The sequence below is a fragment of the Papaver somniferum genome, unplaced genomic scaffold (genome assembly GCF_003573695.1).
Source record: "Papaver somniferum cultivar HN1 unplaced genomic scaffold, ASM357369v1 unplaced-scaffold_99, whole genome shotgun sequence".
Taxonomy (NCBI): Eukaryota; Viridiplantae; Streptophyta; class Magnoliopsida; order Ranunculales; family Papaveraceae; genus Papaver; species Papaver somniferum.
Genome location: NW_020653081.1, coordinates 3,217,142 through 3,229,627, shown reverse-complemented (window position 1 = coordinate 3,229,627; position 12,486 = coordinate 3,217,142). Strand labels below are relative to the sequence as shown.

General features: G+C 35.9%; 2 protein-coding genes across 2 annotated transcripts; one reads left to right on the top strand and one right to left on the bottom strand.

Annotated features, from left to right (window-relative positions):
• Positions 1-1,361: 1,361 nt before the first annotated feature.
• On the top strand, positions 1,362-5,073 carry LOC113346343 (aldehyde dehydrogenase family 3 member H1-like). Its single transcript, XM_026589891.1, has 10 exons — positions 1,362-1,856; positions 1,946-2,014; positions 2,102-2,198; positions 2,356-2,562; positions 2,996-3,111; positions 3,225-3,329; positions 3,422-3,594; positions 3,707-3,797; positions 3,911-4,060; positions 4,571-5,073. Exons 1-10 carry the CDS (start codon positions 1,626-1,628, stop codon positions 4,808-4,810), a joined length of 1,479 nt encoding a protein of 492 aa, XP_026445676.1. The 5' UTR covers positions 1,362-1,625; the 3' UTR covers positions 4,811-5,073.
• Positions 5,074-5,200: 127 nt separating this feature from the next.
• LOC113346345 (dnaJ protein homolog 1-like) lies at positions 5,201-6,775 on the bottom strand. Its single transcript, XM_026589892.1, has 3 exons — positions 6,507-6,775; positions 5,887-6,353; positions 5,201-5,807 (listed from the first exon to the last, which is right to left on the bottom strand). Exons 1-3 carry the CDS (start codon positions 6,693-6,695, stop codon positions 5,360-5,362), a joined length of 1,104 nt encoding a protein of 367 aa, XP_026445677.1. The 5' UTR covers positions 6,696-6,775; the 3' UTR covers positions 5,201-5,359.
• Between the last annotated feature and the right edge of the window lie 5,711 nt (positions 6,776-12,486).

Here is a 12,486-nt window from a genome sequence, read left to right as displayed (position 1 = left end):
TCTAAATGGATCAAAACTCCCGTTTTTGGTCAACGGGCCACCATGCTTGGTTGACTACAGACCTAATCTACATGTACCATAGTGTTATCTTTAATATGTGGTCATATGAAGATTCCTAAAACTCCAAACACATATACACATTGAGAGTCGTCGAGGGTGCACTAAAACTTGTCCCTCATGCGCATGCCTTTACATAATAAAAGAAGACTGACATGAAACAAATGTCAATAGAAGGAAAAACAAAATTAAATGGTTGGAAGTTAATTCCGAAAAAAAACAATCCTTCTTCCGGTTTAATCGGATTTTATTCATACTTGTATTTGTCTTATTTCGGTAATCCTTCTTTTTTTATTGTCAGATTTCTCGGTATTGTACTTTTACGGTATGTTCTTGTTACTTTTTTTCTCTTATTTTCGATCTTAATCTTATGATAACCTCGAATTTTCATTAATAAAAAGTTTCCTTGTTTACTAAAAGGAAAAAAAAAACACACGAAACAATTGTCCACACTTTTATCGCCGCCGATACGTTATCTTTAGATGGCCCACGTGTGCATTTAGTATCCTGATTCGTTTTCACTTACCATAATAAATTAAATTCTGTTTGTTTCCTTTTCGTATGTGTATATAGATACCTTGCAGGCGTTAGCCTAGTTAGTAATTCGGGATTCGGTAAACGTACGGAACGGCAAACGTACGAGTATTATACGGTTTTGTAAAATTCAGATTCGGTCCAAAATTCGGTCAATGGGACGTGATTCGTCAGTAATTCGGAACGGCATACGTACGTGTATGATTCGATTTATAAATGTGAGTTCGGCTCTGAAAATTCGGTATCTATATATAACAAATAATTTGTATTTATAAGGTCATAGACCAATTTTTATGCATATGTGTGAGTTATTTAAAGAAAAAATAAACTTAATATGATGATATTAATAATATATACAACATTAGTTATCCAAGAGGACGTCGTATGGTGGTTTAGATGCTTGGTTAGTGAGTTTGAGATCTCTCTCACCTTCACCTTCAAATCTCTTCAGTCGTTTTTGTTTCATAAAAATCACAACACGTCTAATATTCGGTCGTGTATGCTCGGTAGGCAGTAAAGCCCAAAAAATGGAGTCTTTGAAAAGTAAAAGCTAAAGAATTTATGGCGAATTAAACGGACGTATCATTCGGGATACGTAAAATTCGTGAACGGTTCGCGAATAATTCGGAAATGCCACATAATACACGACTTGGGTTCGGAGTTGCAAACGTACGCGAATAAGACGGTAAAATTCGTGATACGGAAAAATTCGCGAACTTACTAACTAGGGGCGTTAGCAATAGGTACAGCAGCAGCAGAAACAGAAACTCTGTTTTATCCGGATTCTCCAAATCTTATTATAATAAGAAGAAAATCATATCTTCAGCATCAATCATCCAAACTCGCCTATCTTTCTCCTCCACCACATCTACATATCCTTGTTCTTCCCGAATCTCTTCATCGTAATCATCTCAAAACTATCTTTTCACTTTTTTGATCTGTGAAAAAGCTCTTTTAAGAAGCGGTTTATTGTTTTCTTTTTCTTTTCTTTTTTTTTTGTCAGAGGTTTAGTTTCAGTATCAGCTAGTTCAATAATGGCGGAAGAGAAGAATACTTGTGATAAGATTATATTTGATTCAGAAACTGCTTCAACGCTGGTTAAGGATCTGAGGAAGATTTTTTTAAGTGGAAAGACTAAAAGTTATGAATGGAGAGTTGAACAATTGAAAAGTATGCTCAAAATGATTGATGAGAATGAACAAGAGATTCTTGATTCTCTTCGGATTGATCTGTCTAAACCTCAACTCGAAGCCTTCGTTTCCGAGGTAATTAAACAATACTCTAATGAGCTTTCAATTCAATTGGATTTTTATTAAGAAATTTTGATTTTTAGTTTCGGAATTTTATTGGTTAGGTTTCATTGACAAAGTCGGCTTGTACCGTGGCACTAAAGGAATTGAAGAAATGGATGAAGCCGGAGAAGGTAAATTAGAACATTTAATCCTTGGTGATTCCGGTAAATGAACTTCCAGTGATCTCTGAGTGTTGACTTTTTTTCGTTTGTGTGTAGGTTGGAACTTCGTTGACTACTTTTCCATCTTCGGCAGAAATTGTTTCCGAACCACTTGGAGTGATACTGATCATTTCAGCTTGGAACTATCCTTTCTGTATGTAGCTTACCTAGTATCTGACAATTCAATTTGAATGAGCTACTTAATTAAGTTGCATTCTAATGTGAATTCACTTCTTGGTTGTTCTCGATTGTGCTCCCGGATTGTTATTTTCTGTTATGACATACTATTGAACTCTTATTTTTTCTTCCAGTGTTATCTCTTGATCCTGTCATCGGAGCCATAGCAGCTGGCAATTCTGTGGTTCTAAAACCATCAGAAATTTCACCAGCGACTTCCTCGTTACTTAAGAGGTTTGCAGAGAAATACCTTGACAGCTCTGCAATCAGAGTTATTGAGGGTGCTGTACCTGAAACTTCTGCACTATTGGAACAGAAGTGGGACAAAATACTATATACAGGTTCTTTACTATAACTTCTGTATTTTCCTATTGTTAGAACTTAGAACATTTCAAATGAGTTCGAGAAAGTACTTTTTCTTTTACTGTAAGTATTAGTAAATGGGCATTATCCTTTTCCAGTGAACTTCTGACTAATTGACAATTACCTTGATAATGTTACAAACTGAACTGTTGCTGACAATATCATGTCATGCAAAGACACTTGCCATTACTGTGTTACGTGGTTAACATATACAAATAGATATTCTTAGTGTTGATATTCAAATACTGTTGGTTATGTTTCACACTCGGGCTAAATTTTTAAGGCTAGCTGCATCTTGGTGCCAGTGCCTATTCAGAATTATGGTATAGGGATTTTCTTTTGTTATTTGATGATCAAGGAATCATTCTGGTATGTTGGATTGTTTGTCATACTTTTACTTGATCCTTTTAGGAAATGGAAGAGTGGGACGTATAGTAATGGCCGCTGCTGCGAAACACCTTACTCCTGTAGTTTTAGAGCTCGGTGGGAAATCTCCTGTCATTGTTGATTCAAACATCGATTTGAAAGTAAGAATTCACTCTATTCCTGGTCTCTATTTTGGCACAAGTATTTGAAAAAATGATTTCTTTTTCTCGGCCCTAGCTATGTCACAAACTGACGTTAGAATTGGACTTGAAAGGTTGCTACAAGGAGAATTGCTGCAGGAAAGTGGGGATGCAATAACGGTCAAGCGTGCATTGCTCCTGATTACATCATAACCACAAAGTCTTTTGCGCCCAAGTTGGTGAGATTGCAAAAAACCTGGCTTACTAGTGCATAGGTAAAAAAGTTCAACCGCTATCTTGATCTTTTTGATTGATTTCATATCTCTATCAGATAGATGCTTTTAAGTGCACATTGGAGGAATTTTTTGGGGAAAATCATTTGGAATCAAAAGACGTATCCCGCATAGTGAATTCAAATCACTTTGCACGTTTAGAAAAATTCTTGGATGAAGATAAAGTTGCCGATACGATTGTTCTTGGAGGCAAACGAGATAAGACCAACTTGTGAGTTCACCAGTTTATTCATAATTTTTACCCTTTTTATTCACTTTTTTAGGCCGAGATTAGTAATTGGAGTACGGAATTCATAAGAAAAATTCATATGTTGATTTTTCAGAAAAATTGCTCCAACCATCTTGCTGGATGCTCCTGAGGATTCGTTGATCATGAATGAGGAAATATTTGGGCCTTTACTACCCATTGTCACAGTAGGTGTTCAAGTGCTCGAACTTTTTAATCTATATATTTTGAAGTCTCTTTGATTTCATGTGGAACACAAATATACTGAGAGGGTTATTTTCCTTTTTATGATTGGTTAAAGGTTGACAAAGTGGAAGATAGCTTTGATATAATAAGGTCAAGATCGAAGCCTCTTGCAGCGTATCTCTTCACCAACGACAAGAAGCTGCAAAAGGAGTTCGTCAGTTCTATATCTGCAGGAGGGATGCTCATCAATGACACCACTCTCCATGTAATTTTCTTTTTAACTCTGCCACAATAAATTCTCTGCTGCCTACACCATCTTCTTTTCTCCCCTTCAGTATCAGCTAAATTAACTGCCATTAGATAGTTCATAGGAGTAGATGCTAAAATTGGCCGATTTTAGATCAACGATCGATGAATTTGGTTTCCAATCTTACATAAGAGCCTTAGTTATTGGAAATTATTATTGAATATTCCCCATGATATTTGAAATTCTTCATGGAAATTATACCGACTTCTGTTGAAGTCCCTATATTCCGAGGTATTGTTCAGGTCAACAGCTTTTTTGATGATTATTAAGAATATAAACCACACTATGGACTATAGTCTAGTTTCTGAAAACTAGATAAAGCCCATCCTTCCGTCAAAAAATAAATAAACCTGAATAATAGATTCAACTGCCAATATTGTTAGGGTCAGGGAACTGTGAAGTCGACCGTCATAATGTCATATCTAACTTTACCGAGTGGCTCACATTTGTTTCAATCTTGTGACGCAGCTAACAGTTCACACACTACCTTTTGGAGGAGTAGGAGAGAGTGGAACTGGTGCTTACCACGGAAAGTTCTCATTTGATACTTTTAGCCACAAGAAGGGAGTCTTGTACCGTGGTTTCCAAGGGGATGCATCGGCTAGGTACCCACCATACACACCTCGAAAGCAAAGATTATTGAGGGCCTTGCTAAACGGTGAAATATTTGGTGTGATTCTTGCATTAATTGGATGGTCCAAGTCTTGATGGATCCATCTATTGTTCCAAACTACGCTTTCCCCTTCCTTTTCTGTAGATAACATTTGTATAAGATTATTGCGTGCAAGTATGTGTTGAGTGTAGCTTTGTTTTGAAATTACGAATGATATGAATTCATCCAATTATTAGGCGTCATGTGTGCATACAAATGTAATTTATAATTAATAGTAACTTTGTGATCATACAATGAGTTTTGGTTTTCCGAGTCTTGTAACAGATTATTGATCAAGGAATACAGAAGAGTTATTTAATACGCTGTTATTGAACAGAAGATTTGAACTTTGGGCTATTTCACTCGACTCCTTGTCACTTGAGGAGCTTCAAGAATTAAGTGGGATGTTTTGGGCTTCATCGTTTTGAATGGGCAGTATCTACAGCTAAAAGAAACAAGCGTGTGTACATCTTATAAATTGACGCCTATATAAATTTATAGCTTCTAAGCATGTATATGATACAGTTGCAATTTCTGAGTAAACCAAAAAAAGAAGAAGAGAGTAGGAGGGGTGGACGGATCTAATTGAAACAAGTTGTGAATACTCAAGAGCTTTCATTGAGAAGATTGAAGATATCGGAACGTTGTTCTTGTGTTAAATCAGTGGGAAAAACAATATGGAATTTGATCCGCAAATCACCTCTTCTTGTCGGATCTTTCGTCGTTGGCATGCCTTGGCCTTGAATTATTTTTTCGTAACCAGGGCATATGATAACATCAGTGAACGATATACTCATCTTTTCACCCCCCAGGAGAGGTATGGGAAGTGTGCAGCCAGTGAGAGCCTTAACTAAGCTGATCTCCATTTTTAATATCAAGTCATCACCTTGTCTCTTGAATACCGGATGTCGTTTTTCATCGATCGCAAATATGATATCTGCTGTCAATGTTCCTGGTTTCTCATTTCCCATTCCGTCAAACGTGATTTTCGTACCTTTCTTCCAACCTGGCTTTACTTTTATCCGCAGCACTTCCTCTTCTTGAACCATTACCCTGCAAACATTAATACATTTAGCATGGAGCCAAAAACTGTGCACCACCAAAATAACAAAAAAATGACAGGTTGACATACCCGTTATCTGTTAAGACGTCTCTTGTGACCTCTATCTTCTTGACACATCCATGGCACAATTCTTCAAGTGTGCATTCGAGCGTCTTCTCGACCGGTGGGAGTTTAGCCCGCTCCGAAGAGCATGAGAACATGATTGGTGTTGTGCTAGCACTCCTTCTGCTCATACTTTTAGACAGAGAATCAGGACGGTTACTACTGGGTGTTGGGGTGGTGCTCCTTCGGCTCAAACTCTTCAACAGAGATTTTGGACGACAAGGTTGTGGAGTATGACTCCTCCGGCTCGAACTTTTGGATAGAGAAGTAGGAGAGGCACCATTACTATCGGCCCTAAGATGTCTAAAAAAAGATCCCTTAGGGGTCGTCGGATCTTCCCTTCTTGATCTTGATCTCACATATCCTCCTCTGATACTATCGGAATCATGTACACCGTTTATGTTTTCATCTACTAGTTTCTTGTCTTTAATAGCCTGAAATTGCACATAACAGAAATTAGAAAAATGACAGAAAAATAATATCAATATCATGCATGTTTGCGGTTGCATGCGACAAAAGCTTGTCTGTGCATAATCAAACGTCCATGCATCTTAATTTGTATGATATTTGCATTGTTAAAGTCATACCTCGTAGGCTTCGTTAATTGTTTTATACTTGGATTCAGCTTCAACTTTATTGGAGCTACTGTGTTTGTCAGGATGCCATCGCATAACAAGGGATTTGTAAGCCTTGCAGACATCTTTAATGGAAGAACCCTTAGCCAGACCAAGAATGTTATGAAAGTCGGTTGATGCCGAATTATGTTGATCTGCCATGGATGGGCTGAGAACATAAACTTTGTTGCAGAGATGGATATTCAAGATTAATTAAGAGAAGAGGAAGAAAAGGAGAAACATGAGGACATCCACATCTATATCCATAAAATGGAAGGTGAGCCTAACATGATGCCTTGTTATTAGGCAAAATTAGTTTACTATGTATGTACAATACAAAAATTGGCTAGACATCCACCAGCAACAAATTAACAATTTAGTGTTTATCTGAGAAAAGGAATGCTTTTGCTATTGCCAGCGAGTGTAACTGTTGATAGTATAGAATTAGGATCAATCTAGGCTAGATTGTTGTAATAAAAAATTCCCTAGTTCTGATGGTTAACCCACTATCCATAATTAATAAACTTATATCAGCAGACCTGATCAGAGAGACAGAACATCCATTCTTCATAATTAGAGTGCAGAAAATCACATCTCTACGTGGAGGTATCGCCAAGCACGCATACAAGAAAGCCAAGATCGTGGTAAACACTGAATACATCCTTTAGCAGTACCTTTTCCCCTTCCGAGATATCTATCCGTTGCTCGAGATTAAGCCACGTGGAAAGTACTAAGATCTAAGGTTAAGTTTGAAATGGGTAGTTGAACATGTAATGAAGAAGCATTGTCGGCCTACAGATTGATTAGACAGGTGGCGGAAGGTTATACGACGAGACACAGAATGAGATCTGCTACTTGGCCTTTTTAGTTGGGCAGGAATTGGTGAAAATAGTGATAGCTTCAGTGATTAATGATGGGAAAATCAACTAGCGAAGACAACCACTAGCGAAGATGAACCTTTCTGAACGTCAGCTTCAGTAGAAAGCCTCTTCGAGCATACCAGCGAGCGAAGTGAGTTGTCCTCCACTAACGATTTTTTCCTATAAGAGGAATTATAAACAGTGTAAGGGGTTGAGTTTTTAGGGTTCATAGTAAACTGAGAGAAAGAACAGTTAAGAGGATTCTTGTATGGCACTGAGAGTCTGTAATCATCTTCCACCCATAGTGAAATCACCCCGGTGGATATAGGTTTTAACACCGAACCATATAAATCGCATGTGTCTTGATGCTTGCTTGTTTACTCACAAATCTTAACCACGTAACTTGATTGCATGTTTGATACTTGTGTTAGTAACTTTAGGATTGTTCTATTGGTGTATTATGTGTTTTCCTAAAACTACATTTTGACGCTAGAAATAGGGATTGGCGATCTACCACCTCCTTCTTATACACTCTTACGAAGTGTGTACAAGATGATTACCAAAATACTGACTAAAAGATAGAAAATCATAATGCCTTAGCTTATATTGGAATTGCAAGTGTTTTCATTAAAGGAAACAAGATTATTACAAAAAATAGACATGGAAAAGGCTTTTGATAATGTTCGGTGGAATTCTCTATTCATCCCCGAAATGCATGGTTTTGGAAGAAAATGAAGAATGTGAATAGAATGGTGTACAACTACATCAAATCTTTCTTTATTGGTGAATCTTCCTGAAAGTTCTATTAATTTTATAAAAGAAACTCTTTTCTCCATTTATATCCTTTTGGTAGCAGAAACTTTCACTAAGTTAATACAAAAGGTTACTTGTAAATGCAGAATAAAATACTTCAGTAAAGTACAATCTATATTTATAATTTTGATAGTGTTTGAAGCATTCATGGTTCTTAAACTGAATTTGGATAAGAGTGCAATGACAAATATAGGTGTGAATCAAGAAGTTAAAGTGCTAGCTGAATAGATAATAAGAGGAAAATCAGAATTGCATTCAATAAAATACCAGGGACTACCAATTAGAGCTACACCAAGAGCATATTTTGTGTAAAAATCAATTATAATGATAATGGGATCAAAAGATGGCACAATCGAAAACCAAATACTTGTCAAAAGCAGGGAGAATGAATAATAAAGACCTCTCTGGATGCTCTCGCTACATACTGTATGTCATTACTAAAAATTAGCAGCACAATTGGAGAAGAAAATGATAAGTATAATAAGAATATTTCTTTGGAGAAAAAAGGTTAACAAGTTAATGATGTGGTGGGTGTTATGAGAGAGGATAGAAAAACAAAAAATAAAATGGTGAGTTAGGAATCAAGAACTTGAGAACGACAAACAAAACTTTACTCTCTAAAGGGTATAAATATATGCTCATAAGAAGAAACCCTTATGGAGAAAAGTAATAGAGCAGAGGACAAGCAAGAAGGAGGATAATTTGATTCTAATAGATATGAATATTCCACAAGAGAAAGGTCTGTGGATACGAGATTTGAAAAACAATAAATGAAGGAGAATATGGAAATGGAAATAGGTAACGACAAGAGTTTATGCTTTTGGCATGACAATTGGTAAGGTTGAAGCATTTTGAAATAACTTTTTCCAGAAATGTGTACAAAAAAAAGCACCAAATGGGACATTATAGAAGGAGTGTAGATATGTAAGGCAATTGGGAGGTGAAAATTGGAAGTCTAAATACAGCTAAATCAAGTAACAATTATTTAGGATTGATAAGGAAAATTATAACACCACTAGATTTATCTAATGAAGAAGACATGTTAGATCAGTGCTCGGTCAAACTCGCAAGAGTTGTTATGTCAAACTTGTTTTTCAATGTTAGTGATCAAAACTATAAGTCTTAATTTCTAGTCTACTTATAGTAATGTCTCGGACTAGGATAAATTATGTAGTTGAGCATTAGACTTCACGGAGTTCATCATTTGAAGATGAAGAACTACTAAAGAGATCTTGTGGAACTTCATCAACAAAAGGTATGTGGAGAGTAAAACTCATCTATCACTTGGAAAGTATATTTTTCTACTCTATCTCCTATATTGAGACAAAAGTCGTATTACTATATAGTATTCGATTATGCATATTTAAGATTTCGAGATGATTTTAACTCGCTAACATATTTCTCGAAATATATGTTGGTAAGCCTTCGTTTCAACCAAGTTCATCTTATATTCTTGACGAAAGTCAAAAGATGATCATGTGAAAATCGTCGATCGAGTAACATCTTACATGGTTTGTGTGATACAATCATTTGGTGTAGACTTGGAATGTTTCATAATGATTATTCCAATAACTTGAAAATTGTTTTGATGCCAATAGTTCATGAAAACAGCTAATGTCATCCTCTAAGAATGTTTCACTTAATCACCATTGGATTATGAACATAAAATGCGTGCTTGCATATATGTGATCCATGACCGGAACTACAGTATGCATACCCGTATGCGTACCTATTAGTTGTGAAATTCTTGGATCCTAAGTACACATACCCGTACGCGTACCGGCGAAGGGTTTGGGTCCGGGAATTTCTGTTGTGTTTGGAAGTATGCGTACCCGTTTGCATCCTGGCGAACCCAAACTCAGTTTGGATACTTTAAGTATGCGTACCCGTTTGTATACTTGAGTGGTCAAATTTCTAAAATCGGTTTGTTCATGAACTAATACATTTAAATAATAAGGAATGCATTCTATGCAAACCGTGGCTACAATGTTCATGAATTGATTCGAGTGAATCAAACCGATTTTGCTTCAATTTTGTTCTTGTATAATTCTATGAGAATATAGCAATTGGACAACTCTATAACTAGTTTCATTTGAACTAGTTGTGGTTAAGATGAATAAGGTTGATATGAGAGTGTTCATATAGCTAACTTCGGTTAAATACTATTGAGCCAACCTAGTGTACACGTTTAGGCATAGTTACTCAAACCTAAATGAAGGTACATTCCATTTGTGTATAACAAGCTAATTCCGATATAACGGTTGAAAGATATTAGCTTGAATCTAATCAGGTTTTCATCTAACGGTGAATATTGAATGCTTTGTTACCAAGGTAACTTAGATTGCAAACCCTGATTTGAAAACTGCATAAGAGAGAACTCTAGCAACCGGGAAACCTAATCCCCACACCTTCTGTGTGATACTAGTTGCGACTAGAGTCGATTCTTCTTTAACCTTAGGTTTTTCACAAAACCTTGTAGGTTAACGACTTGAAGACTTCATTGGGATTGTGAAGCTAGACCCAACTATTTTTTCTATAGTTATGTGATCTTAACTTAACTATCGTGATTAAGTATTATATTTGCTATGATTTGCTTGAGATTTATCTCCGATGGGTAAGAGTAAAAGTAGTTACAAACATCTTCGTCTCATCGTTTGTGATTCCATAATATTTTGTTTCGCTTCTATACAATTAAGATTATTGTGAGGTGATTGATAATACTAGGCTGTTCTTCGGAAATATAAATCTGGTTTATCAATTGGTTCCTGTGCACCTTGATTTATCACAAGACGGAACAAAACTCATAGGTATTTCTGTGGGAGACAGATTTATCTATTCCAATAGAATTTTCTGTGTGAGACAGATTTGTTTATCAAGTTTTCGACTTTAGGTCGTAGCAACTCTAGGTTGTGGGTGAGATCATCTAAGGGAATCAAGTGCGTAGACTCCTGCTGGGGTTCAGAGACGTAAGGAGAGCAATTGTACCTTGATTAGTGTGAGATTGATTAGGGCTCAACTACATTCCATTACAAAGTTCATTAGTAGTAGGCTAGTGTCTATAGCGGCTTAATACAGTGTAGTGTTCAAAGCTGGACTAGGTCCCGAGGTTTTTCTGCATTTGCGGTTTCCTCTTTAACAAAATTTATGGTGTCGGTGTTATTTCTTTTCCGCATTATATTTTGTTATATAATAGAAATATCAAAGGTTGTACGTTAAGTTCAATCAGTTCTTGAATCCGACCTTTAGGTTGTTGATTGAATTGATTGACACTTAGATATTGGTTTGTGATACCGTCCAAGTTATTTCTCTTATATAATCGGGCTCGCAAATTTCTATTTGTTTGATTGCAGAATAAATTGAGAAATTGAGATATAATTCTTTGATATACTTTTCTATAGTTGAGTCTAACTTTCGAGTTGATTCTATTGAAAGTATATTGGAGTTTGTATATTCAGATTACCGAACCAAATTTTGTTTCCTCGTTAACAAAATTTATGGTGTCTGTGTTATTTCTTTTCCGCATTATATTTTGTTATATAATAGAAATATCACAGGTTGTACGTTAAGTTTAATCAGTTCTTGAATCCGACCTTTGGGTTGTTGATTGAATTGATTGACACTTGGGTATTGGTTTGTGATACCGTCCAAGTTATTTCTCTTATATAATCGGGCTCAAAAATTTCTATTTGTTTGATTGCAGATTGAATTGAGAAATTGAGATATAACTCTTTGATATACTTTTCTATAGATTGAGTCTGACTGTCTAGTTGATTCTCTTGAAAGTATATTGGAGTTTTTATATTCAGATTACTGAGCGAAATATTGGGCGTGGTTGTTAGACCCCCGCTTTTCCAATTGGTATCAGAGAAGGAAAACACTATAAATCTAATAAGTTTGTGTTTGACTGATCCTTAAAGTTTGTCCTTATGGGAAATTACTTTGGGAAACTTTTTCTGGGAATCTGTAACGCACGCCAGAAGTCCTTAAAGATTGTTCAAAGCTTATTATCTACTAGACCTATGGTCTCCCTAGATAATCTATCTTCATCTAAGGCATTGGAAATCCTAGATGGTGAAAAACATTCTAAAGAAAAAATTAAAAGGTCTTCTAAGAAAAATCTCTTGAGAAAACGAAGTCAAAGATCAAAGGTATGGAATCTTCTAGATTGCTTCTTAATCTTTTTGAGAAATACCATCATGATGGATATATTGATAACGATCTATTTAAAGCTTTTGAAGGGGTTTTCAAATTCTTAGAAAAAATCAATTTGATTGAGGAAA

What these genes read in the sequence shown, in the direction of transcription:
- LOC113346345 (XM_026589892.1), bottom strand. Translation starts at nt 6,695, where the DNA reads ATGGCAGATCAACATAATTCGGCATCAACCGACTTTCATAACATTCTT. An exon ending in CAATTAACGAAGCCTACGAG is followed by an intron (nt 6,354 to 6,506) that starts GTATGACTTTAA and finishes GTGCAATTTCAG; the next exon opens with GCTATTAAAGACAAGAAACT. An exon ending in GACGTCTTAACAGATAACGG is followed by an intron (nt 5,808 to 5,886) that starts GTATGTCAACCT and finishes TAATGTTTGCAG; the next exon opens with GGTAATGGTTCAAGAAGAGG.
- LOC113346343 (XM_026589891.1), top strand. Translation starts at nt 1,626, where the DNA reads ATGGCGGAAGAGAAGAATACTTGTGATAAGATTATATTTGATTCAGAA. An exon ending in AGCTTGGAACTATCCTTTCT is followed by an intron (nt 2,199 to 2,355) that starts GTATGTAGCTTA and finishes TTTTTCTTCCAG; the next exon opens with TGTTATCTCTTGATCCTGTC. An exon ending in AGTCTTTTGCGCCCAAGTTG is followed by an intron (nt 3,330 to 3,421) that starts GTGAGATTGCAA and finishes TATCTCTATCAG; the next exon opens with ATAGATGCTTTTAAGTGCAC.